At 41.8% G+C, this 23208-nt stretch overlaps 21 protein-coding genes across 21 annotated transcripts, besides 5 other annotated features; 8 read left to right on the plus strand and 13 right to left on the minus strand. All coding sequences in view use genetic code 12, as the record gives it.

Moving 5' to 3' along the window:
• Positions 1 to 330: 330 nt before the first annotated feature.
• Positions 331 to 2130, minus strand: CAALFM_C114380CA (uncharacterized protein; the record flags this gene model as incomplete). The annotated part of the gene is made up of 1 exon (XM_709959.1): positions 331 to 2130. One exon carries the CDS (start codon positions 2128 to 2130, stop codon positions 331 to 333), a length of 1800 nt encoding a protein of 599 aa, XP_715052.1.
• Positions 2131 to 2237: 107 nt separating this feature from the next.
• Positions 2238 to 2459, plus strand: RPC10 (DNA-directed RNA polymerase core subunit; the record flags this gene model as incomplete). The annotated part of the gene is made up of 1 exon (XM_709960.2): positions 2238 to 2459. One exon carries the CDS (start codon positions 2238 to 2240, stop codon positions 2457 to 2459), a length of 222 nt encoding a protein of 73 aa, XP_715053.2.
• Positions 2460 to 2470: 11 nt separating this feature from the next.
• MLH3 (mismatch repair protein) lies at positions 2471 to 4381 on the minus strand (the record flags this gene model as incomplete). Its single annotated transcript, XM_709962.1, has 1 exon — positions 2471 to 4381. One exon carries the CDS (start codon positions 4379 to 4381, stop codon positions 2471 to 2473), a length of 1911 nt encoding a protein of 636 aa, XP_715055.1.
• Positions 4380 to 4613, plus strand: CAALFM_C114410WA (RNA-binding protein; the record flags this gene model as incomplete). The annotated part of the gene is made up of 1 exon (XM_709961.2): positions 4380 to 4613. The coding sequence occupies one exon, from the start codon at positions 4380 to 4382 to the stop codon at positions 4611 to 4613; it is 234 nt and encodes a 77-aa protein (XP_715054.2).
• An 83-nt stretch (positions 4614 to 4696) lies between these two features.
• DDI1 (Ddi1p) lies at positions 4697 to 5668 on the plus strand (the record flags this gene model as incomplete). The annotated part of the gene is made up of 1 exon (XM_709963.1): positions 4697 to 5668. The coding sequence occupies one exon, from the start codon at positions 4697 to 4699 to the stop codon at positions 5666 to 5668; it is 972 nt and encodes a 323-aa protein (XP_715056.1).
• On the minus strand, positions 5665 to 6444 carry CAALFM_C114430CA (uncharacterized protein; the record flags this gene model as incomplete). The annotated part of the gene is made up of 1 exon (XM_709965.1): positions 5665 to 6444. One exon carries the CDS (start codon positions 6442 to 6444, stop codon positions 5665 to 5667), a length of 780 nt encoding a protein of 259 aa, XP_715058.1.
• A 61-nt stretch (positions 6445 to 6505) lies between these two features.
• Positions 6506 to 7855, minus strand: GDI1 (Gdi1p; the record flags this gene model as incomplete). The annotated part of the gene is made up of 1 exon (XM_709966.1): positions 6506 to 7855. The coding sequence occupies one exon, from the start codon at positions 7853 to 7855 to the stop codon at positions 6506 to 6508; it is 1350 nt and encodes a 449-aa protein (XP_715059.1).
• A 55-nt stretch (positions 7856 to 7910) lies between these two features.
• On the minus strand, positions 7911 to 9263 carry CAALFM_C114450CA (putative Xaa-Pro dipeptidase; the record flags this gene model as incomplete). Its single annotated transcript, XM_709967.1, has 1 exon — positions 7911 to 9263. The coding sequence occupies one exon, from the start codon at positions 9261 to 9263 to the stop codon at positions 7911 to 7913; it is 1353 nt and encodes a 450-aa protein (XP_715060.1).
• A 91-nt stretch (positions 9264 to 9354) lies between these two features.
• CAALFM_C114460WA (proteasome regulatory particle lid subunit) lies at positions 9355 to 10293 on the plus strand (the record flags this gene model as incomplete). The annotated part of the gene is made up of 1 exon (XM_709968.1): positions 9355 to 10293. The coding sequence occupies one exon, from the start codon at positions 9355 to 9357 to the stop codon at positions 10291 to 10293; it is 939 nt and encodes a 312-aa protein (XP_715061.1).
• A 54-nt stretch (positions 10294 to 10347) lies between these two features.
• CAALFM_C114470WA (mRNA splicing protein) lies at positions 10348 to 11076 on the plus strand (the record flags this gene model as incomplete). The annotated part of the gene is made up of 1 exon (XM_709969.1): positions 10348 to 11076. One exon carries the CDS (start codon positions 10348 to 10350, stop codon positions 11074 to 11076), a length of 729 nt encoding a protein of 242 aa, XP_715062.1.
• Positions 11077 to 11163: 87 nt separating this feature from the next.
• CAALFM_C114480WA (uncharacterized protein) lies at positions 11164 to 11478 on the plus strand (the record flags this gene model as incomplete). The annotated part of the gene is made up of 1 exon (XM_709970.1): positions 11164 to 11478. The coding sequence occupies one exon, from the start codon at positions 11164 to 11166 to the stop codon at positions 11476 to 11478; it is 315 nt and encodes a 104-aa protein (XP_715063.1).
• On the minus strand, positions 11445 to 12200 carry SAM35 (SAM complex subunit; the record flags this gene model as incomplete). The annotated part of the gene is made up of 1 exon (XM_709971.1): positions 11445 to 12200. The coding sequence occupies one exon, from the start codon at positions 12198 to 12200 to the stop codon at positions 11445 to 11447; it is 756 nt and encodes a 251-aa protein (XP_715064.1).
• Positions 12201 to 12257: 57 nt separating this feature from the next.
• CAALFM_C114500CA (polyamine acetyltransferase) lies at positions 12258 to 12920 on the minus strand (the record flags this gene model as incomplete). The annotated part of the gene is made up of 1 exon (XM_709973.1): positions 12258 to 12920. The coding sequence occupies one exon, from the start codon at positions 12918 to 12920 to the stop codon at positions 12258 to 12260; it is 663 nt and encodes a 220-aa protein (XP_715066.1).
• Positions 12921 to 13060: 140 nt separating this feature from the next.
• Positions 13061 to 13442: a long terminal repeat ((san-1a) Solo copy of the long terminal repeat (LTR) associated with the transposon Tca4; about 381 bp long, 1-4 copies per genome).
• Positions 13443 to 14387: 945 nt separating this feature from the next.
• CAALFM_C114520WA (uncharacterized protein) lies at positions 14388 to 15542 on the plus strand (the record flags this gene model as incomplete). Its single annotated transcript, XM_709974.2, has 1 exon — positions 14388 to 15542. The coding sequence occupies one exon, from the start codon at positions 14388 to 14390 to the stop codon at positions 15540 to 15542; it is 1155 nt and encodes a 384-aa protein (XP_715067.2).
• Positions 15543 to 15968: 426 nt separating this feature from the next.
• On the plus strand, positions 15969 to 16289 carry CAALFM_C114530WA (uncharacterized protein; the record flags this gene model as incomplete). The annotated part of the gene is made up of 1 exon (XM_709975.1): positions 15969 to 16289. One exon carries the CDS (start codon positions 15969 to 15971, stop codon positions 16287 to 16289), a length of 321 nt encoding a protein of 106 aa, XP_715068.1.
• Positions 16290 to 16529: 240 nt separating this feature from the next.
• Positions 16530 to 20754: a mobile genetic element ((Zorro2-1) Non-LTR retrotransposon, encodes a potential DNA-binding zinc-finger protein and a polyprotein similar to pol with conserved endonuclease and reverse transcriptase domains; member of L1 clade of transposons).
• On the minus strand, positions 17452 to 17784 carry CAALFM_C114550CA (uncharacterized protein; the record flags this gene model as incomplete). The annotated part of the gene is made up of 1 exon (XM_709976.1): positions 17452 to 17784. The coding sequence occupies one exon, from the start codon at positions 17782 to 17784 to the stop codon at positions 17452 to 17454; it is 333 nt and encodes a 110-aa protein (XP_715069.1).
• Positions 17999 to 18976, minus strand: CAALFM_C114560CA (uncharacterized protein; the record flags this gene model as incomplete). Its single annotated transcript, XM_704936.2, has 1 exon — positions 17999 to 18976. The coding sequence occupies one exon, from the start codon at positions 18974 to 18976 to the stop codon at positions 17999 to 18001; it is 978 nt and encodes a 325-aa protein (XP_710028.2).
• On the minus strand, positions 19248 to 19964 carry FGR24 (Fgr24p; the record flags this gene model as incomplete). Its single annotated transcript, XM_709979.2, has 1 exon — positions 19248 to 19964. The coding sequence occupies one exon, from the start codon at positions 19962 to 19964 to the stop codon at positions 19248 to 19250; it is 717 nt and encodes a 238-aa protein (XP_715072.2).
• CAALFM_C114580CA (uncharacterized protein) lies at positions 20042 to 20569 on the minus strand (the record flags this gene model as incomplete). The annotated part of the gene is made up of 1 exon (XM_709981.1): positions 20042 to 20569. One exon carries the CDS (start codon positions 20567 to 20569, stop codon positions 20042 to 20044), a length of 528 nt encoding a protein of 175 aa, XP_715074.1.
• Positions 20755 to 21329: 575 nt separating the features above from the next.
• Positions 21330 to 21530, minus strand: TLO4 (Tlo4p; the record flags this gene model as incomplete). The annotated part of the gene is made up of 1 exon (XM_019475188.1): positions 21330 to 21530. The coding sequence occupies one exon, from the start codon at positions 21528 to 21530 to the stop codon at positions 21330 to 21332; it is 201 nt and encodes a 66-aa protein (XP_019330733.1).
• Positions 21531 to 21630: 100 nt separating this feature from the next.
• Positions 21631 to 21894: a long terminal repeat ((rho-1a) Long terminal repeat (LTR); about 275 bp long, 13 copies per genome).
• Positions 21895 to 22173: a long terminal repeat ((gamma-1c) Solo copy of the long terminal repeat (LTR) associated with the transposon Tca2; about 280 bp long, 5-10 copies per genome).
• A 76-nt stretch (positions 22174 to 22249) lies between these two features.
• Positions 22250 to 22529: a long terminal repeat ((gamma-1b) Solo copy of the long terminal repeat (LTR) associated with the transposon Tca2; about 280 bp long, 5-10 copies per genome).
• Positions 22527 to 23208, minus strand: CAALFM_C114630CA (uncharacterized protein; the record flags this gene model as incomplete). The annotated part of the gene is made up of 1 exon (XM_709982.2): positions 22527 to 23208. A coding segment is annotated over one exon (682 nt), but the record flags the coding sequence as incomplete, so codon positions are not given.

Here is a 23208-nt window from a genome sequence, read left to right on the forward strand (position 1 = left end):
CAACAATTTCGGCCTCGAGCTACACATGCATGTTTGTTAAATCCCAAAATTAACCATTTTCATACGTTTAGAGTGTTACCTGCAAGCTTGCTTTCTGTTTCATATATGCAAAATGATTTTCTAGAACGGGGAAAGTAATTAGTTGATGGGTGGATTCTCTATTGACGAAACAAAGTTTAGGGTGAGAATTGTTTCAAGTTTTTTTTGGTTCAACATTTATTGCGAAAATTTTACAAAACGTTCGAGGTTGTCCAACCCGATTACATAATGTAACATAACCAGAGATCTAATATACACACTTTAGTTGATGCATGGTTTACACAAAATTAACTATAGCAAACACCTCTCCTTCATTAGATTGATGGTGTAGTTATCAAGTCCTTGAGTTAGCTTATGGACTCGAGTCCTGTTTCTACTAGCAATGCCTTTGGCTTTGATATGGCTCACGATTTTATCGATTTCGGGTGCTGGAAAAACAGTTGGGTTTTCAAATTCTGGGAATAGTTGGGTGGTGTTCTTTACCAACACGGTCCACCTTTCGATTTCTTGTTGTGAGAGCATTTGCCATGGCGGGGGTATGTTTTCAAAAGTATGATTGTTGGCGAACTCAACTCTGGCCTGCAATTCGTGTAGTTTGCCATACAGACTTCGAGCAAGCATCTTGTAATTTTCGGGAATTGTTTGTGCCGAGTCGGTGTACTGGATGATTTCACATGGTAAGTCGAGCACCCGAGTAGCCTCATATACCATGCCTCGCACAACAAACACTAGCTGCTTTAAGTGCCTTATATCTGTATACTCTTCAACCAAAGTATCGATAATGATGGTGAATATAGGAAGCGTTTCATGGATCTCTACTGTTCTCTCAAAATACTGTTGTAGCATCAACATGACTTTTTGTGGCTGGCCGCTACTTTTCAATCCCAATAGCCAACTCTTAAAATCGTATTCGTTAGCACCAGTAAACTTCCCACCATTAGCACGTGCCAGATGGAATATCACTTTATTTCGTATCATATCGTCGTGCTCCCATTGCGCATACCCCAAATCATTCTCAATAAAGTAGGTCAAGTCGGCTGCTGTCGGAGCTACTCTAGCAAAGTCGTCGATAATTCTCAATAGTAAACCTCTCAGTATGGGTATGCCATTTTCCTGTATGAAACTGATAAATGTTTCCTTCAAATGCACATTGTCGATAATGTCGTATACTTTACTCCATGTCAGTAAGTTGACATCTATTCCCAACTTTTGGCTCAATTTTAGGTACTTTAATGCCAAAGTAAACGAGCTTGTGTTTGATCGGATTCTTGAATGCACTTTAATGACTTTTAGGAGGTAGTTGATTGTTTCGGTGTTAAGCAAGTGTCCCTCTATGTTCATCACAAGCAATAGTTCTCGTGCAAACGAGCTTTGGTTCTTGTCGTGACCGAAATACTTGATCAACCAATTGAATGTGGTGGTAGACCGGAATGGCCTAAACTTTTCGTTAGTGGTTTTGTGTGTGTATAGTAGGATATGGGGGATAATGCCAGACTGCAACGACAGGGAGTTTCTATAGTGAAACTTGCAATGAGTTAGGTGGTAAATGTATTGTTCGAAGGAGTCTTTGGTTAGTGGCGACGGTATGGGTGGGATTTCGTGAAATGCGTGGTGCGGCACATCATAGACCTTGGTTTGCTGGTCTAGGATTCGACGCATAGCCAGTTCGTTTTGGTAGTCGATATTTTTTAGCTGTGGTGGAGTCACTTCCAACAAGTACTTTATCAATTTGTCGAACTCGGCTTTGTCTTTGTGGAAGGTGGCTAATATGTCCTGTGGGTTGGTAGAAGACCGTTGCGACCAATTCCTTGATGCCTGGGCACTATCGTACTCTTCTTTAGCATTGAACGTTTTCAAGTTGGGGATCTCTATTGGTTTGAGAAAGTCCTGGAACACTTTTCTTTGGAAATCTGTGTAGAGTGGTTTGAGTTCCGAAAGTTTTTCGTTGGGCAAGTAGTTGTTGGTTTTGTGGAGTAGCCGGCCACGACGATGGGGATTTATAGTGGGTCTGGTCTTGCTTGATTTGGAAACATTGTCGATCTGCCGTATAGATTTCCCTATTCTTGAAATCGTCTCCCTAATAGATAGCATTGAGGAGTTGTGTGGTTGTTATGGGAGCACACTTTTTCTTTTGGGCTAAAAAAAAAATTCTCATCGAAAAAAAAAAAAACTTCAACAAAACACATTACTCATCAACCATGGCATCTCCTCAAAGAGAAGGATTCAGCATCCCATCATCTATCTCACATGCTGCTTTAGGTCAAGTTCAAAGCAAGTCGCTTGGTGTTAAATACAACTGTGCACAGTGTGCTGCGTCGTTTTCGTTAAGTAAGAGTGATACCATCAGATGCAAAGAGTGTGGACACAGAGTTATATACAAAGCCAGAACAAAGAGAATGGTACAGTTTGAAGCTAGATAGGTTGAATATATTTACATAAGGTTTGCTATTGGAACTATAGAAGGCCTTCCGTGGGCACACTGAAACGGAAGCTTGCACCGGCTGAGTTTGTTTACTAGGTCTTGCATTTCATCTTTAGTCAAGATGTCACCGAACATTATTGCCGATCGACAGGCCTTGGAGTTGATCAACTCAGTTATGATTCGGGGCAAGTGGTACGACGTTTCGAACCAGTTGTCAAAGTTGGGGCTGATCCGCTTGACGTGGTCGTGCAAGTCGTAGCAGTGTTGTAGCAAAGAATCCTTGAGAAACTCTGCGTCGTCCTCTACCTTTGTAAGAAGTATTAGTGGCAAATGCGTAATGACCACTTGAGCGGTGTCTGTGGTGTAGCATATGCCAAAACTATTAAAGTTGGCAGCGTACTGATCAAACAACATAAGCTCTGAAGCATGCACGCCGAAAGCAATCGGGCTGTGTAGTCTCAATCCCGGGTTGGGCTGCAGCACAAATTCTTGTAGATACTGCTCGACTCTGATTCTTTCGTCGCTTGCGTGCTGGTCCAACACCACTAGCTGATCGTCAGCCGCCAATAAAATAAACTTGCGATCGACCTGGTTGATCACTCTAAATTTTTCTGGTGCCAAATTGGTTTGCGAGGAGGTTAGATGAGGGGTGGTGTGGGTGGATGTACATTGGTGTGGGAGGTGTGCGATTGTTGGTATTCTGGGTAGGGGTGCTTCCTTTCCGTGGTATGGCCGATTATCGACTAGCCCATCAATTTCATTCTCTTTTAGAAACCCCAACTTTGTTTTGGTGGTTAGAATGTACTTGTCGGATGTGCGATGGATAGGGGGAGTCAGTAGTAGTGGCTTTGGTGGTTGTCTCCTATCTAGGAACTTGGCAATGATTTTGTAGATGATGCGTAGTACGATATTCCATGTGTATGAGTCTTGAACCACCTCCCGTTTGCCTGGGTATACTCTAAACATAAATGTCGGGTGCTTGTAGAACGGTTTACCGGTTGTTTTTGTCCTGAAATCGATATCATTAAACCCAGAGCTGGAAAACAAGTCGTTTAGTCGTTTTGATTCGCCCAAAGAAAGTGTGACTCTCCTGTCGTTGACAAACACGTACTGGTGTTTTGCGGTGATTGGCTCCCTCCCAATAACCCCCACAACTTTGATATTCTTAAATTTTGCACGCACAGGTTCAAACTTTGTTTTTACTCCAAAAAGCTGGAACAACAATGGCGAGTGTCCGCATATTGCAACTATCTGATCAAGCTGGAGGGTGGTGTGATTGACAAGGAAGATTTTTAGGTTAACACGAGCGTTCGGGGTTAGTGATTCTAAAACCGCCACCTTAATTGCTTCAACAAGTTTGGCGTGTGGTGTAGTCCTTATTTGTTCTCTTCGTACAGGGATATTTCTAAACATGTTAGCTGCAATGACGACTGTTCCTTGGGGGTTGATATCGCCGATCTGGAAGTACCCGCCAGAATACTCGTTGTACAACTCGGCCACCAGGTTGTTTAGCTTGAACGGTGTTGTGTAGTCGGGTGCTTTGGATATGATGGTTAGGTTTGAAATGACTTTTAACGCAAAGAGCGCCTCTCCTTTATAGTTGTGGCTGTGCCATTTCGAGGTATAGTGTTGTAATGTAACCTTTTCCAAATCGTCAGGGGTGATTCCAGTGCCATTGTCGTGGATGTATACACTCAACGACGAGAGATCTATCTTGATAGTTATTTCGTTAGCTCCCGCATCTAGACTGTTTTGAAGAAGTTCTCGTACAACCAGGTCCAAGGAGTGGAAGATGGTGTGTGAACGTATTTGGGTGATAACAGACTCATCTAGCCGTAGAATCATGGTGGAGAGCGGAAATAAAATTTTTTTTTTTGTTGAAACCAAAAAAAAACCTTTTTCTTTTTTGTCAACAATCATGTCAGACGAAACAGTCCCACAAACGGTGTTGCCTTTGGAAGTAATAGATAGGTCAGTTGGTAAGAGGGTCCGGGTGTTGATGACTGGAGATAAAGAGTTTAATGGAAAGTTGATTGGTTTTGATGATTATGTGAATATGGTTTTAGAGGATGTCACTGAAGTCGATGGAGGTGCTCCAATTAAGAAGATGCTATTAAATGGTGGCCACATTGCCATGATCGTTCCTGAGTAAGGTGTATAGAGAATGTACGTGACTATAAATGTCGATTTTTTTGCCACTGAAACATTCTTTTTTCTTTTTTTTTTTCTTCAACAATGCAACTTACCATTTCTTTAGACCACTCTGGTGATATTATATCTGTTGACGTACCTGACTCACTTTGCTTAGAAGATTTCAAAGCGTACTTGCTGGCAGAAACGGGGTTGGAGGCCAGTGTTCAAGTGTTGAAGTTTAATGGCAGGGAGTTAGTGGGCAACGCCACGTTGAGTGAATTACAAATCCACGACAATGATCTTTTACAGTTGTCCAAGAAACAGGTGGCTGATGACACCCAGATTAGCGACCGGATCGAGATGATTAGGAACCAGGTTTTGGCGGATGCCAACGCCAGAGAGCAAGTGAGATTGACACAGCCCAATTTATATGATGCGTTGAATGATCCTGCTAGGTTTAGGGGCATTATGATGGAACAGGTATCCCAGTTATCTCAATCCTCAAACTCCCAACAGGCTGAGTTGTTGCGTTTACAGCAAGACCCCGATAACCCAGCCAACCAAAAACGTATTTTAGAACTCATTAGAGAGGAAGCAATTGAGGAGAATATGAATTTGGCATGGGAGATTTCGCCCGAGAGTTTTACCAGTGTGAATATGCTATACATTAAGGTGAAAATTAATGGTGTTGAGCAGGTGGCTTTGGTGGATTCAGGGGCGGCAATTACCACTATTAGTGAAGCCATTGCTGAGGAGGTAGGGCTTACTCGGTTGATTGATAGACGGTTCCAGCCGCAGGCTGTTGGTATTGGGACGCAAACTGTTGCTGGTAAGATCCACAGTGCTCCCATTGAGATTGGCGATTCCAAAATCGAGTTGCCGTGTTCCTTCCATGTGGTGGAAACGAGTGTTGGGATCTTGTTTGGTTTAGATATGTTGAGAAGACACCGGTGTACGATTGATTTAGAGAGAGACGTGTTGGTTATTGGCAAGCACATTGAAGCCAAGTTTTTGAGTGAATCGGAAGTGCCAAGAAAGTCTTTGGGCGGGAATATATTTCAAAGAGAGAATTAGTATGTATAGCTATGTAATGCTTCTTTGAGGCGTTCTTTCTTGAACGATGTAGTGATTGGCAAGATATTGTTGTCGAGCAAGTAACGGAACAAGGCCTGGCTCTTGGTTAGGTGGTTGGCGTTTTGTAGTTTCTCTATCAATGCGTCTGTTTTGGGGTTGGGGTTTCTGAGTGGAGTTAGCGGGCCATATGCTTCGACGAGTATGCCATGGTTCTTGCAGAACTCAACGACCTCCAAATTGTCTGACCCGAGGTAGTACTGTATCTGGTTGATGGTGGGGGTGCCTATCTCAAGAAGGGTGTTTAGCTGGGGGATGTCAAAGTTGGACACCCCAATGTATCTCACCTTTCCGGTTGCCTTGATTGATACAAACTCTTGCCACAACGATTGTATCGTGTAGGGGTCGTTTGGCTTTGGGGGAAAGTGGATTAACAACAAGTCGATGTAGTTAGTGTTCATCTCGTCTAGGGCTTGCTCGACAAAGTCGGTGGGGGTAAAGCTTTTTTTCTTGATCATCGACGAGGTGACGGAGTATTTGGTGGTGATCCATAACTTTTCTCTTTGGAAGCCAGCTATGGCGGTGCCGACTTCTGGTTGGGTGGTGTATACTTCGGCGGTGTCGATATGGTTATACCCGATCAGAAGTGCATACCTAAGGATGTCAACAATACGCGCCTTGTTTTCTGCGGTTGGCTGCCCTCTCTTTAGATCTTTGATGGAGGTGCCGGTGCCAATACCGATAGTAATTGGGTCACCCGAGACGGTAGTAAGAGTCATGGTGTGGTAACAAGTGTGAACTTTTTTTTTTGTTGTCGCTAAAAATTTGTAACTACACACTCTATAAACCTTGGAGAGCCTCTTCTTCTTCGGCAGTAGGTCTTTTCTTCAATTCCACTGGTTTGCCAGTAATTCTAAAATAAATATCCTTAACATCGTCTGTAGTGCTTTCGAAATGTGACGAGGCGTCGTAGCTCTTGGAGAGGTAGATCCCGTTTTTGGTACCGTCGTCAATTGGCTCGTACAACTCGGCAATTCCCATTAATGTGTCGACTCTTGGGCCCAACAATTTGAATGCCGGTTCTAACTCGACGTGCGGTGCGTCGGTTTCAATGATGGTGGAAACAATAGCAAGGTAGTACCCCTTCGGAACGACACAGTGGACGTCAGACAACACGGCAACGTAAATGTCGTGCTTTCTGCCGACTTGGTTTTGCGGGATAATCAATTGCAACGAGTCTAACTCAACACCCGGAACGGGGTGGTCCAAAATACAAATGGCCCTGATAACTTTAGCGCCGGTCTTTTTAACGTTTTCAGGGAAGTAGGTTGGGTCAGCAATAACAATGGGTGCTCTGGCGGTACCTTCTTTTGTGACCACACCAGCAAATTTCTTGTCGGGACCTTCGCCCTCGTACAATACCTCGTCAATTGGGGTATCCAACATGTATGTGCCACCGTAGATGGCCGATAATCTGGCGAACCCTTGAGGTAACTCGCCCAACCCGTATAATGGATAGATGTACGGGGACTTGCCGTACTTGGCGACAGACGAAGCATACAACATGATTCTTTCGTAAGTAGGACGGGCGACTTCGTTCAAGTAGTCGTCGGTCGACCACAAAGCCATGGCGTGTCCAATAAAGTCTTTGGTACCGTTTTCCAACCCAAAATAAGTGTAGATTTCGTTCATGGTGTTTTTGTCCAAGTCGAACCCTTGGTGGGTCGATGCGTCGGCTTCGTCGTAGTTTTGGATAAACTCTAAGAACCTCTTCATTCTTCTTTTCTCAAAAATGCCCATCAAGGACGAAGCCAATGCTTCCTTGGCGTTGGAGGGGACTTTGGCGATTCTGCCGTTTCTGTAGACGTAGCTCGCAGCAATCTGTTTGAATTCCATGTACCGGGTGACATCAGTGTTGACCAAGATGTTGGTTAACTCGCCGTTGGCCATCAAGAACTTGGGGATAAGATCAACACACCAGTCTCTGTCTCTGCCTTTGAGTTCGGGTTTTTGGGAGCTTGGTTTGAACTTGCCGTATAACTGGGAGAGGTTTAAGGAGGCCGATTCGCCACCGTAAAAGTCTTGTCTGTCGATGTGCAACACCTTTTTGCCTTCAACGGAGAGGATACCGGACAAGACACATTCGGTCAAGCCAGTACCTAAAACAATAACGTCGTAGTTTTCGTCCATGGTTGGGTAAAGGGTGAAGTGTATATTTTTTTTTTGTCGAGAGAAAAAAAGCTATTTAAACTATGTTGTGGAATTTTTTGGCGAGCCCAGCCTTTACGATTTTGCTGATTTCTGCTGGGTCTTTTGTGATTTTTGTAAAAATCTCGTACCCGGTGGGGGTGATCAAGACGTCGTCTTCGATACGCACACCGCCAACGTACCAGTACTTGTCCAATACGTCCCTGTTGATGAACTTGGCTTGGTCGGGGTTGTTGAGGACCTCTTCTAATAAGAAGGGGGAGAAGTAACACCCTGGCTCGTTGGTGACGACCATATTTGGTTCCAATTTTCGTCTAATTCGCAAGTAGCACAATAACGGGTCAGGGTCGGAGTAGTTGGCGCGGCCACCCACATCGTGCGTATCCATACCAAGAACGTGGCCCAACCCGTGAGGGAAGAATCTAGCACTAGCTTTAGCAGCAAACAACTCTTCTGCCGAGTATTTGGAATTGAAAATTCCTAGCTCTAAAAACCCCTGAATCAACACCTTGTGGGCCTGTAAGTGGATATCTTCCCATTCGACGCCTGGCTTCATCATTTCGTAGGCGGCAGACTGCATTTTCAACACCAAGTTGTAGATTTCCAAGTGTTCTTTTGCCCAGTCTCCGTTGACGGGGAAACATCTGGTTACGTCACTGGCATAGCACTCCCACTCGGCCCCCGCATCGATCAATACAGATCTCTTTTCGGGGGTAATGTCGCCGTCGTTTTTGACCCAATGTAAGGTTGAGCATGTTTCACCGCTGCAGCAGATCGGGTCGTAGCTTTGGTTTTTTGCGCCTTGTCGTAAGGCGTGGTACATGAACTCGGCGTGGATGTGTGTTTCCTTGGTTTCGATAGGGAGGGCTGACATTACTGCTAAATGGCAGTTGTCGGTGATTTTGGCGGCGTGTCTCATAAGCTCGATCTCGTAGTCGTCCTTGATTAAACGGGACTCGTCGAGGGCAAAAAAGAAGGCTGGGTCTGATTCAGTCAAGTAAGGTTTGAGGTGGGGGTGGCTGGTGTCGGTGGTGTAGACAGTGCCCAAATTTTTCAAGTCGGATTCGATGTCGGCAGCAAACTTGACCTCGTCGACGTCGTACTTGGCAAGTGCCTGTTCTGGCGACAACGGCAAACCGGACCACATGATATCTTCATGGTCGACATCTGGGAGGTAGAGCACTAGCTTGTCGTGGGTGTACAACACATGGGACCCGGGGATGTTGCATCCTGTCAAGTAGAAAAAGTATCGGTTTTGTCTGAATGGTTTGGTTTGGTCGCAGTACTTGTAGAGCACCAAGTCCTCGCCACTGATGAAAAAGGGTGCCTTTATGTGGGAGTACACTTTTCTGGCATGGCTTCTGGCAGGGTATTTCAGTGGTGTAGTCATTGGTGAAGAGTTTGCATAGTATAAGTATTTTTTTTTTGTTGGTGAATTTTTTTTTTCTCGACAGGTTACTTTTTTCTTTTGCCACACAACTATGGAAAGATTACAAAGATTATTAGGCCAAGGTGCCGGATTAGGAGGAGCAGCACCCACACAGAGTGATGGGCCTGCGATTGACAATTCAGAGACTGTTTACATATCGTCGTTGGCGTTGCTCAAAATGTTGAAGCACGGGCGTGCTGGTGTGCCAATGGAAGTTATGGGGTTAATGTTGGGAGAGTTTGTTGATGATTTCACTATACATGTTCACGATGTGTTTGCGATGCCGCAGTCGGGTACTGGAGTTTCTGTTGAGGCGGTTGATGATGTATTCCAGACAAAGATGATGGATATGCTTAGACAAACGGGCAGAGACCAGATGGTTGTTGGATGGTACCACTCGCACCCTGGGTTTGGGTGCTGGTTGAGTTCTGTGGATGTCAACACCCAGCAGTCGTTTGAGCAATTGAACAAGCGTGCTGTGGCTGTGGTTATTGACCCTATTCAGTCGGTCAAGGGTAAGGTTGTTATTGATGCGTTTAGAACGATTGACACCACGACGTTAATGATGGGCCAAGAGCCACGTCAGTCGACGTCTAATGTGGGCCACTTGAACAAGCCGTCGATCCAGGCATTGATTCATGGGTTGAACCGCCACTACTACTCGTTGAACATTGATTACCACAAGACAGAGTACGAGACCAATATGTTATTGAACTTGCACAAGAAGAACTGGCAGTCGGGGTTGAAGTTGGTTGACTATAACCACAAGGAGGTTGAGAATTTGGACAACACGGAGAAGATGGTTAGCATTGCCAAGTTGTATAACCAAAGAGTGCAAGAAGAGAAAGAGTTGACTGAAGACCAGTTGAAGACCCGGTATGTAGGTAAGCAAGACCCGAAGAAACATTTGTCGGATACTGCTGAGAAGTTGATTGATGAGAATGTTAGTTCGTTGCTCACCAGTAATATAGATGCTGTAGCCATTCAATAGTGCGAAAAAATACAAATACACAACTTTAAAAAATACACAACTTTTTTTTTCACCATGAGCAATCCATTTTCCAAGCGAAGAAGAGTAGACGGGGAGATCAATCGGGAGGTACTTGATTTTGATTTTGCCAAGATATGCCTGCAGACGCTATCGTCGACCAATGTGTATGCGTGTTTGGCGTGTGGGAAGTACTTTGAGGGGCGGTCACCGTCGTCGCCGGCCTATAAACACGCGGTGTCGACCAACCACCAGATGTATATGAGTTTTGCCACTGAAAAGTTTTATGAGCTACCTCAGGATCGGGAGGTGCTGCCAGTTCAGGATGTGATAGACTACTATAATCCCAGGTATACTCCCCGCGATATAGACCTCCTTCCTAGGATATCGTTTGATTTGCACAAAAAGTACCTTGTTGGGTATGTTGGGTTGAATAATATTAAGAAGAACGACTATGCGAATGTGGTGGTGCAGGTACTAGCGCATATTGAACCGGTCAGGAACTATTACTTGTTGGAGACGCCCACAAACCCCTTGAATGTGCATCTAGGACTCCTTATTCGAAAGATGTGGTCGCCACACTTGTTCAAGAGCCACATCGCGCCCCACGAGTTTATGAATAGTGTATCAGAGGAATCAAAGAAGAGGTTTACGTTGGAGAAGGGGCACCCGAAACTGTTTTTGCTCTGGCTATTGAATAGGGGTGGGCCGTATGAGTGTTTGAGGGGGAAGGTAGAGGTGACGAGTACGCCGATAGTGCCACACGAGGGGAAGGACAAGGTTTAGTTTGTTACGTTGGAGGAGAAGACTACTGTGCTGAACTTTTGGTTTCTTTCTGTTGATGTGCCTGGTGAAGTGGACTTGCAGGAGTTGATGAAAAAGTATGATGGGGAGACCAAGACGCAGGGGGAGAACGATGTCAAGACATATAAGGTGGTTGTGCCACCGAAGTATTTGGTGGTGGTGTTGGAGGGTGTGGGGGTGGTAAAGTTGCCCAGCGTGTTGGATGTGAGTGGGACAAAGTACGAGATGGTTTCGGCGATCAAGAAGAGTAGCGGGTGGGCAGTTTCGTTGAGAAGTGAAAGTGGCTGGGTGCTGATTGAGGATCTACAGGTAAAGTCGCAAAGTTCTGAGTTGTTATTTCTAGACAAGAACTATATAGTTGTGTGGAGGTTAAGTAGGGAGTAGGAGCGGCTAAGCAAAGCATGTTTGGTACACACTATTTTTCCAAGTCTTGTAGAGCTTAAGAGCTGGTTGATGACGATTATGTAGCCAGCGAGTTTGAGGTTGATTATGGGGTGGTCGTACGATTCTAGCAAGTCCAAGTACTCCTCAAATTCGACAAGTTGTTGGGAGTATAGTTTGGGTATGTTGGTGTTGGGGTGACGGACCGCAAAGTTGTTCCAATTTGGCACTTCTGCCAACAAGTCTAGTTTGGAGAGGGTGTCAACCCCAAAAATGGTGGTGGCAATATCTTCACACAATATACACAACACCCAGATATCATAGAACTTGGTATCGATGATCTCGTTGATGAGTTTGGCTGGCTCGTCGAGGTCGTTGGCGACGGTGTGGTTGATTTCGTCGAGTGTTCTGGTTGTTTGGTCGATAAGGAGCGGGAGTGTGTTTGTGGGCGATGCATGGAAGGAAGTGGTGATGATGCCTCCTCTGCCATACCCCTGTTCTGTCGGCAAGGCAAGTTTATTCTTGTGGGCAAGGACAAGGACAATTCCGAGTGATATGGGGTCTGTGGGGATAATCATGCCCTTGCAATTGAACACGTTGTGAACAGCCACTGTGAACTCTTCCAGAAACGGGTAATTTGGCCCTTTGTGTGGCAACCTTTCATCTTTATAGGTGACTAGCGGAACAACATCGAATAGAGATTTGATGGTGGCGGGTACATTCATTGTTGGTTTTGGTGGTTTAAAAGAAATTTTTTTTTTCGTGCATTCTAAAAATATATACTAGAGATCATCGGTGGCGACCAAATCGATTGCCATATCGTACCATGTAGTTCCAGCATATTTACACTCACTCTCGCCGAGGTTGTTGAATCCGATTTTTTCGTAGAACGGGATCAAATTTTCCTTGTTGATTATCACAATCTGGTCGCCTACGTCTTGGTTGGATAATTTTTGGATATAGTCATGCAATAACAATGCACCCAAGTTTTTGCCTCTCCAGTCGGGGTGGATGACTACGGAATGGATACCTATATTTCGGGAGCTTTCGATGTGGCCAGAACCCGGGGTTTCTTTCGATGGCAATTGCATGGAAGCGTCGGTGATTTTGGTCGAGGCGATTTTTGTAGCAATGACATGGCCAATCAAAGTTTCTTTGAGGACAGAGGAGTGGGAGGGCAATTCGTCGTCGTCGTCGTCTTCGTCCTGGTGTTGTTTCTGGAGTTTTTCAGCGACTTCAGGCAAGTTGATAGCATTGTATTTGTAGTCGTACTCTCTGACAAACAAGCCAGCACACAATTCAGGGGCCACCGTCAAGCGGTAGTTGAACTTTTCACGGGAACATCTTTCTTCGGGTGGGAAACCTTTAGCCTCTAACTCGACACACTGGTCGATGTCTTGGATAGTGAGTGGTCTTATAGACAAGTTTGGTGGGAAATCGGACATGGTGGGGAAAAGAATAAAGTTTGGTGGATGGGTAAAAAAAAGTGTTGAACTTCTCACGCGAGTGGGAAAAAAAGGTAGTTCACCAAGATCAAAAAGAGAACCCAGAGGAAACTGATGCGCGGGAGTAGCACCTTGATAAGTGTTCGTCTGCCAGCGTGCGCGAAACAGTAAACTTCGGAATGTCACAGGTAATCGGTGCTTAATATATGTTAAATGTGCTAAGTATGTCCGTATCAATCTACGTGGTATGACAATACTAAGAATTTAAATATAAAAAGATAATTTATTGACTAAATACAAAATAAATATGACTATTATTTATCTTTCAATCTAATTCGACCTTGGGAATATCAGGTGTTCGCTGTCTATTCTCCAACACTTGAACCTCCTTTCTAGAAAAAGTGATGATGAAAATATTTTCTTGAGTGAAAATTTTTCACTGTCGACAACGAGTGCTCAACAGAAAATATTTCATCTTGTGTCGGGTAAAATTAGCTTGGAAGACCTACCCTATAGCGAACAATAAGTCGCAGTGAAAAGCCAGGAAGAGAAATGAAAGATATTGACGATATAGAGACCGAGTTTCAGTAGACACTTTTAGTGGGCGTAATGAAACTATCGTGTACTAGGACTAATTGTCACAAATATTTCCCGAGAAGAAAATTTTCACATTTCCTGACCATGGATTCCAGCTCCAGTGTGTGTCCCAGAATGCAAGCGAGTTCCAGTTTATGATAGAGTGCAGAGAGTTCGACAAGTCCCAGATATATGAAATGTGTGAACAAGATAGATTTGTAAGCCGAGAATGAAAGAGTATAGATGCCCCAGCCACAGAGATACGGTACTGTTAGCCCGGGAGATGACATATTTCAACCAGAAAAGACACGATGAGGTGGGGACGTACCTGGCCAAGCAATTATTCCATACAAGCCGGACTACGGGGGTGGTATTTTTTCTGGATCAGCAATTTGGTTGTTGGTGTGGCGATGGCTAGTGAGTGTGGGGTTGTTCTAGAGCTCAAGGTGCAGCAATGTGTTTGAGCCACTGACGACGTTTACGAAGGCCGATTATTGTGGTTATTCTTGCATCGAGGAATATGGGAGTTGAAGTGATATGGTGGGACGTGGATTATGCAAGACCCTTTTGGTGAACTATGCGGTGGTGGGGTCAGTGGTGGAAGTACAAACTGAGGCTGACAAATAACTTGGTGATTCTGTTGGGGGTATTGTTGATGAATAGCGTGCTGAGTCGACCAAACCAGTGTGGTTGTTTCCCAGTCTAACACGTACATTTACTATGTGGAGTACCTCTTGTTGGTGGTTGCACTAGTGGTTCCGGCAAAAACCCAGGCCATTGAGTTTGCTGAGGAGAAGAGTTATATGATGGATACGAGTTCAGATATATCACTACCAACCCCAAGATGTCGAGTACTGTTACGACCCTGAACCACTAGCCATACCCTGTCAGATGTGGCCGGTCARCCATGTGGGGCTCAATGATGATGGGAGTATGGTTGTGTTGGTGAGTACTAGACAGGGTGTCATACAGGGTTATGACAAGCGGGAGTTGAAGTGGACACTGTCGGTGCACTTTCGAGGTAAAGTGTTGGAGTCGTTTTTCAGGCGGAGAACTGTGCCGGGGTTTTTAGCACGTAAAATGATTAGAAAGAGGAGGGGCAGTGATGCGTCRATGTCGTCGGTAAATTCGCTGATCAATGCGAACTTTCCGCCACCAATACAGATGAARTCGTTTGGACAGAAACARCGTGAGAGGACTAGTAGGGAAGAGTTTGTGATGGTCATGGATAGTGGGGAGATACTTGTTGTGTCGTGTAATGATGGGAAAGTACAGAGTTATGATGTGAAGCAGCAGTTGGTCTGTGCAATAAAGATAAGAACACCAAGGGTGATGGATAGAATTGTTGTGCAGACGAAGGAGTTGGATATTATTGTGGTGAACATYGTCAAYAACAGCATGAAGAGCAGAAAGCTAGAGGTGGCGCCCCTGAAACTGTGTGGGATATTTCCGGTTGAGTTTGTGGGGTTCTTTRTACGTGTTGACGGGTTAGAGTGTCAGCTTATAGATGTGAACACGGGGGTGGTCATSAAACTGTTTGGGGTCGGGAATATGAAGGTGAACTCGTTGAGGGTGTCGTATCCTGAGCCGCTGCATTGTCGGTTTTGTGGGAGTGCTGCGATCTCATCGTTCAGTGTGGTATATGAGATAGAAGGGGTGGTAGTGGTKCACACGTTCAGGGTAGATAAGAAAGCAATATGYTTGAGAGTTGAGAGAGATCCCAGGGAAATCCGATGTGTTGGGTTTGGTGGTGCAGAGGAGAAGGTCGACTGGTATGAGAATGTTGTTGGGTATGAAGTAACCTCTGTCAATCTGATGATCGGGGTGGTACAGAAGAGTAGTGGGTTAAGAAATAGGAAAGTCAAGCAAGCCAAGGAGTATGAGCTTATGGTGGTTAGTTTGGGGAGTGGCAAAGCCGAGTATTACGAGTATAAGGTTGATGGTGTGTTGTGGGGGGTTGAGCGGTACGGCCACAAGTCGGTGATACTCAACCAGGGGAGAAGAATGGAGGTTGTGTATGTAGGGAATAGCAAGCTAGTTGATTAATAGAAGGAGGATAAGTAGACGAGTTGAGAAAATGTAAGCAGAAAAATACGCAGTCATAAAAAAACTCGTGGCCAAAAAAAATGGTCCACTAATCTTTTCCAACAACAGCCAGGGGTTATCCCAGGCAACCACAAAATAGGGTAATCSCTGAATATGCTAGACAATCAAGCTATATCACCATTTCCAGATCTTTTTCATAAGAACCATGAAAGTTAGATGGTCAAATCTGTTTCCCATGTGATTCAAATATTTGGCGGTTCTACAAGGAAGCTGGAAATGATTCATATAACAAATTATACAAGTGCCTATAAAAGAGTGCTGAGGTATTTGAATCCGAGTGGATGTTTAATATTTGGGTTATTTTAAGTTKTTGSGAAGKAATAATTTCAGGTCCAATCTGTGTGCATCTTSACTATACTGTTTGCAATGTCAAATAATCAAAGCTATTCCTTAAAAAACCAACTTTACAAAGCCAAAGGTGAAGTTTTAAAATTACAAAGAATTTTGAGAACCTCTCAAAACGAGGTGGACAGATTGAATGATAATTTGGATAGGGTATATGATGAAAAACAGGATGTGATAGATGACTTGGAGTCATTGAAAAGACGGTTTTCAGAACTTAAAAGGAACTATGAAAAAATTTCCCGACAGAAAGAATTTTATCAACGATGTTACCAGAACTGTGAGGCTGTTTTGAATAATGATGGGAGTGCCAGAAAGAACCAATCATTAAAGGGGGTCTTTTAGTGGTTATTCCGTTCACCGCCACCAGCAGTGATAGAAAGAAGAGGAGTATTTTTCTTTCAAAAAAAAAAAGAGAAAAAAAAGAATATATTTATAKTACTAATATATACACATTAACACAGTGATGATAGAAACTAGATTTTTACTCTCGAAATTGGTCAAATTTTCACCSAAAAAAATAYGTRGCCAAGAGGGGGGCACGAGTTTGTCTAACTTCTTGGTGGTTTTTTTTAACGAAAAAGGCATATATGAACTATATATAATACACCAGTGCACTATATACAAACGATATTCGACCTATAAGTTGGTATTTAGCATCAAAAGAGGTCTGCTGACTCTTAGGAATTGAGTATTACCCAATGGAAGTAGATTTGTTACCAAAAAATTAATTTAGCAAGTAATATTTTCAATAAAAGTTAATTTTTGAATTTTTCCCCTTTTCTTTTATTTATAGGGTAGCTTAGAGTTGTAGTGATGTGAGAATTGTGGGATCCAGTCTTTTAGATCCTTCTCCAGTAGAGGAGGACCTGGCTGATCTGTCTTTCATTTCTGTTCCATAGCAGCTATGGCAGCAATGAATTTTGAAAGTTGTTGTGATTGTGATAATGTTAGTAGTAGATTTGCTATGTAGTACCTAAAGTGATTGCGCATGTTAGTGGGGGCGAACTTCTGCCACAATAGTTTAGCAAATGGACATTTTTCGTATCTATGTTCCAAAGATGTTGTAGTGTAGGGTTGTTTGCATAGGTCGCAAACTTTGTTGTTGGATTTGTAATGTGTAAAGTGCCCTAAGGTAAACCGATGAAGGAATTCCAATGAAGCTTCATTATTTTTGACCATTTTGTTGTAATTTTTCCAATGTGCTTTTCCATTGTTCAGTACTAATATCTAGTCTTTCTGTCCAACCCAGTGGTGTTAGTACCTCCCTTTTTGCAAGTTGCAGTTTTTTGGAACTGGAGTTGTAGTATTTAGTATCTGTTGATGGTGCGAAATCCTTGGATATGTAATTTTTGGTCGGTGAGTATGATTCGTCAATTGTAGTGTAGAGATCATTCTCTGGGGTTCGAGTTTCTGGTTTATTTAACTCTATCCAAGCCTTAATGGCTGTTTTTAGATGAGTTGGAAGCACTCTTGTTGCCGAGAGTGCCTTGTCCAATTCGTCGTTTTAGTGCATCAAAAATTTATACCATGGCACAATTTGTTGGTGGTTGTCTTCTTGTTTTGGTGGTTGAATTTTATTGATGAATTTTTGTATCTTTAGTCGATATATTTCAAATTGCCAATCTTGGTCACCGATAAGGGTGTGTAGAATCATTCGACACCTTCCTCCCAGTAATTGAGTTCTGAGGTTGAGAAGCCCAAATCCACCTTGTTTTGGTAGTGCTTCTAAGTTTTCTTGACTAATGTAACGGAAACATGTTTTTATTTGGTTCTGAATTCCAGTTATATCGTGGTCTCCAAGACTATGGAGAATGTCAAAGTGGTAGATTCGACTCATTATGTGTTTATCCCTGTGACTCTTTGTAGAATTGGTAGGTCAATCATGATGGAGTTTCTTGCACGAGTTTTCTAATTCTTGATAAAGTCGTTTTTGAGTTTGATGGATAGTGGTACCCCCAAGTAGTAGACATCGGGGTTATTGATGGGTTTCTTTGTGAATGGTAAGTTGTATTTTTCTGGTTTGTGTGCGAGTAAAACTGTTTTTTCTGGATTTATTTGTAAACCAGAAATTTTTTCAAAGTCGTGTAAAATTTTCTCAACAAGTTAGCCCCCCCTTCATTGTCGACGAAAATTGTTATATCATCTGCATACGCCAACACATTTACAGAATACCCATTTTCTAATTTCACTGCTGTTAATGTTTGATCAATTTTATGGAAAAGAGGTTCCAATCCTATGTTGAAAAGTGCAGGCGATAGAGGGTTCTCCTGACGTACTCCCTTTCCCAATTTGAACAGACTCGAAAGCCGGTTGTTGAGTTGAATTTGTCCGAAATGGTCCGCCGTGACTGCCATACAGTATCGTATGGTATCGTCATCGATGTTGAGTTTTGTTAATGTTAGTAACAAGTATAAACAGTTGATGTTGTCAAAAGCTTTACGGAAATCGATTAAAATAACTGCATGGTTGCTACTGGTATGACGCCTGATGGCATCGATTGTGGTGGCTAATTTTTGTGTGACATCTTGTATAGTTCTCCCTGGAATAAAACCATGTTGATTGTTGTGCCATATTTTTGAATTTATCATTGCCTTTTGGATACGTCTATTTACCACACTGCTTATAAGACGTAATGCACAATTGATGAGTAAAATGGGACGGACATTGTTGATTTCCTTTATACTATTCCCATGTTTTGGTATTAATGTGATTATGATTCTTTGAAAGTCCTTGGGTAGATTACCAGTTTTCCGGATTTTATTAGCTTCCTTAACCAATGCTGGACCACACACACCCCAAAGGTTCTTTAAACATTTCATGGAAATACCATCCTCCCCAGGAGTTTTATCTCCCAGGGCTTCATCTAACTCACAAGTGAGTTCTTCTAGCGTAATGGGTTTAGCTAGGAGCGACCTATCATCATCGCCAAGTCTTTTTGGGAACTTGGCTAGATAGTTTTCTATATAATGTCTAACTTTGGTATCCTTATTGTACAATCCAGACATATAGTTAGATGCAGCATTCAACATAGCTTCTGTGGTATCAGCAACTTCCCCTTTCTCATCAACTAGGGATAGTGAATGGATTTTCTTGGGCTGTTTATTCCCGTCAAAGCATACATTTAAGTCGTCAAATGTTGTTGTATTGGTGGTGGTTGAATCTGATGATTCAGTTGGTTTTACTTTTTTAAAGTTATTTGTTTTAACCGTACGGTGAATGAGTTGCCGTAATTGACTCCAATCTTTGATCCAAGACCCTTCAATTTTTTCAATGAAGTTTTTGTTGGTGAATACATTATCTTTAACGATAACCCTTCCTGGACCAATATCCGATTAGTTGTGTTTTTTCAAGATTATAACTGAATGTTATAGCATTGTGTGTTGATTTCAATTTGGGTATTTTGATTTGTTGAAATCGTGGTATCTGTACCATGAGTTGTGATGATACATGGAATCGATCAATACGTCGATTGTTTTGTGGGTTTTTGTTAGTAGCCCAGATTTTGTTTGGGTAAAATTCCCTAAAGACGTCAACAAGTTTGTGATTGTTGTACAAGTCAAGTGATTCTTGTCTTGATTTGTCTTCCCCTTGTTTGTCACACCCATAAGTTTGTCTATCAGTGGCAAGGTTTAGTATGTGGTTGAAATTCCCTCCCATGATGATTGGGTATGTTTTGGGTAACTCATTATTAAGTTGTTGAGTTAATGTCACCTGCATTGGTGCTTTATCAGCTATTGGATAGTATACGCTGACCAAAATTATTCGTGTATTTTGGATTTGGATTATAACATCATTGACATATTGACTCACTTGTTCAGTAAGGTTTAAAGTGTTTGTCTCAATTATTTTTATCAAGTTTTCTATTTTGTGGTTGATAGCAATTGCCGTCTTGTCGTTGGAGTGACTTTGAATGACAGTAATGGGTAGTCTGGTGGTAAGAATTTGTAATGTGGTGGTGTTGTTTGGGGATATATCTTGTAGAAAGATAATGTCATATTTTTCAAGAATAGTATTCATTACTGAAGTACTATTGGTCCGTTCGATATTGATAGAACAGAAAGTCAATTGGTATTGTTCAACTGCAGCGAAACATTTCATTGTCTAGCATTGGCAACGACCCTGATCGGCTCGTCATCACTCATATTTTCATCTTCAACGATTTTCACTATTTCATCTGCTTGTGTTGGAACTATTGGTTGTTGACCTATGACTCTGGTGGTATCCCCTTCTTCTTGTGATTGTGTTTGTTGTTGTTGGGCTTTATTCCTGCGAACAAAACTATCAAGTTCTTGTTCATATGTTCTTGGTGTTGGTTCAATGGTTGATGAATTTTCCAAAATGAATCCTCTTCCGACACGTGTACTTGGTGATTTATCCCTACGTTGTCTTTTGTTGTTGTTGGTTTTGGTGGTGTTGTTGTTTGAGGGTTTTGAGTTTTGTTGTTGTTGTTGTTTTTTGGTTTGTTGTTTTATGAATTGGTTGTGTTTTCCTGTTGGGTGGTTAGTAGATTTGCATCTGTGACAATATTTTACCGACTTGCAATCCCATCTGCTATGACCAACTCCTCTGCAGCTATCACAAAATGTCTTTGTCAGCGCCAACGTTAAATATATACCTTTCATAAACACTCTTTCTCTTTGGAATTTTTTTGCCTTGGAAACCAATAACAAAAAAAGACCTTGTAGATTTACCGGTATTGATCTTTTTCATCTAAACTATATAACGTTTGATTTCCTCCCCCTTTTTCAAAGGGTAAGAAATCCTATCTAATTCAGAACTGAATGTATCAGTTTGATTACCCTGGGCGTTATGTCCGATTTCGTTTTACCAGATTTCACATCTGAGTGAATGCTTCTAACACTATGTAAGTCCAGTCGTAGAGTATAATAGAAATAAATTTATTATTGTTACATGAGTGGAGGCTAGGCCTTAACTGAGTTAGACTTATAAGCTGAAGATAAAGAGCCATTGTTCAATGAACGTATCTACTAAGTTGAAGTGGTGGCCACTATCGGTGAAAACCCATCAAGTTTCACCAAGACTGGGTAGAGCAATAAAGGTATCTGTACGTATYTCTAGAATGTTGTAGAAGATTTAAGCTGATCAAACGATTRAAGACTTTTTGCTTAAGAATTTGSTCAAAAWTTCCACCAAAAAATAATCACCTCAGGATARTTGTTGTAGAGTCGACTGACTCAAGTAAAGAACGGAKTGCAATTTAAAGTARTTGGCCCGTTAAGCTAGCTCAGTAATGTCTGACTTGGTGATTTGGTGTATCTACGGTTAGAACTTGTTGAACAGAATAAACACTTGAAATATATAGCTATGTAAAATATTTGACATTTCTTATTCCTGTACTATATGTCTTGTAGAACAGAGCCCTTAATTGCCAAACTGGTTTAAAAAGCTGTCTACATCAAACTCTTCGTTTACGTGGTCGCCATTGTCGAGCAATGTCATGTTCAACCCGTCTAGTATCAGCTCGTCGTTTTCAAGTATGTTGTTCATGTCCAGGTTGTTGTCTGTGGTGGCAGGTACTTTGTCGTCCAATTTTAGGTCCTCGTAGTCCATGTTGGACAACATGTCTTCGTCGGTATTGCCGTTGATGTCAAAGCCAATAAAGTCGTCAAAGTTGTCAAACTTTTGTGGGGCGGTCTCTGCTTTCTTTCTGGCCTCTGCYTTCTGTTTGTTTTACACTTTTCGTCTTTAATTATAGTTTCGAAGAATTTCCTAGGAACTTAAGAACTTGTAGGAGAATGCTAATAAGAAGTTGTATTTCTTAATTGAAAGTTATAATCGTAAGAATATATTGTATAAAAGATGAGTTGATAAAGAAAAGATATAAAAAGTCCTATAAAAAAGTATTGTAAAATAAAAGTATATAAAAATCAAGTAAAATAGAATATTTGCACACAAATTAAAAGTAGTGCAAATTTGACAGAAAAGTTGTTGGTTTGTGCACTATTTTGTGTCAGAAACTGATCWATGAAAATGATGGTTATTATGAGAATGAAAAATTTTTCTTTCACACATCAGGTGATGACAGAACTAAACTATATTGTGTAGTATAAATAAGGGATGAAATACCAACATCCCAGAATATCAACTATATAGAAGGCAGGAGTTTCAATATATATCTTGTGAATAATAACTTCGTTCTAATTCACTATACACAACTAGGCGTGTACACGCTCAATCTCAGGTAAAGAAAGTTTATATTCCATCAGAATAGAAGTCAAAAGCAATAACGGCAGAATAAGTGGATTTATCATTACTATTATCGTAATGCTCAATCAGGGGAGTGTTGGTTTGTGCACTATTTTGTGTCAGARACTGATCAATGAAAATGATGGTTATTATGAGAATGGAAAATTTTTCCATCACACATCAGGTGATGACAGAACTAAACTATATTGTGTAGTATAAATAAGGGTATGAAATACCAACATCCCAGAATATCAACGAGATAGAAGGGAGGAGTTTCAATATATATCTTGTGAATAATAACTTCGTTCTAATTCACTATACACAACTAGRCGTGTACACGCTCAATCTCAGGTAAAGAAAGTTTATATTCCATCAGATTATAACTGTTCTACCACTTCTTGTAACATATGGTGACTTGTATTGCGATCTTTTGTTTAATTTCACAGTGATAGGYATCTCTCTTTTCTTGGGTTCGATTCTCTTGGTTTCACCAGTATTTAACACTCTGATTGCTTCTCTTGGATCAGTTGTATCAAGTGAATGTTTAGTACCAGCAATTTTTTCGTTAACTTCTTTCTCAAATGTGTATTTCTTCTTTGCWCGTGACATGCCATGATTGTTATCAGAACTCTCATTCATCTGAACATYATTATTTTCATCTGGTAGTGGATTAGCTTCAGCAATGTCATCGTCATTAATCACATTYTCGATTTCATCAACATTATACGTTTCAAATTCATCCAATCTCTTATCARCAAGGATACTTTCAATGTGTTTTTGGATTATTTCAGTATTTTTCTCATTAATCACTGGTGATATTTCATTTTTCGATTGAATGTCGGATTCTGTTGAATTGCTATCATTTCCCGAGTCTGTAGCAAGTTCAGTATGATCATCTAATGAATTAATAGGAGAGATTTYTTCATTCTCAATARCTTTAGCAACAGTATCAACTATATCTGTTTGTTCATTGACTATTCTYCCCTCTTGAGAAACTTCGTCTTGAATTGRACTGTTACCAGCATCCTCTGTTTCAACATTAGATTGCTCAACA

This window comes from Candida albicans, chromosome 1 (assembly GCF_000182965.3).
Source record: "Candida albicans SC5314 chromosome 1, complete sequence".
Taxonomy (NCBI): domain Eukaryota; kingdom Fungi; phylum Ascomycota; class Pichiomycetes; order Serinales; family Debaryomycetaceae; genus Candida; species Candida albicans.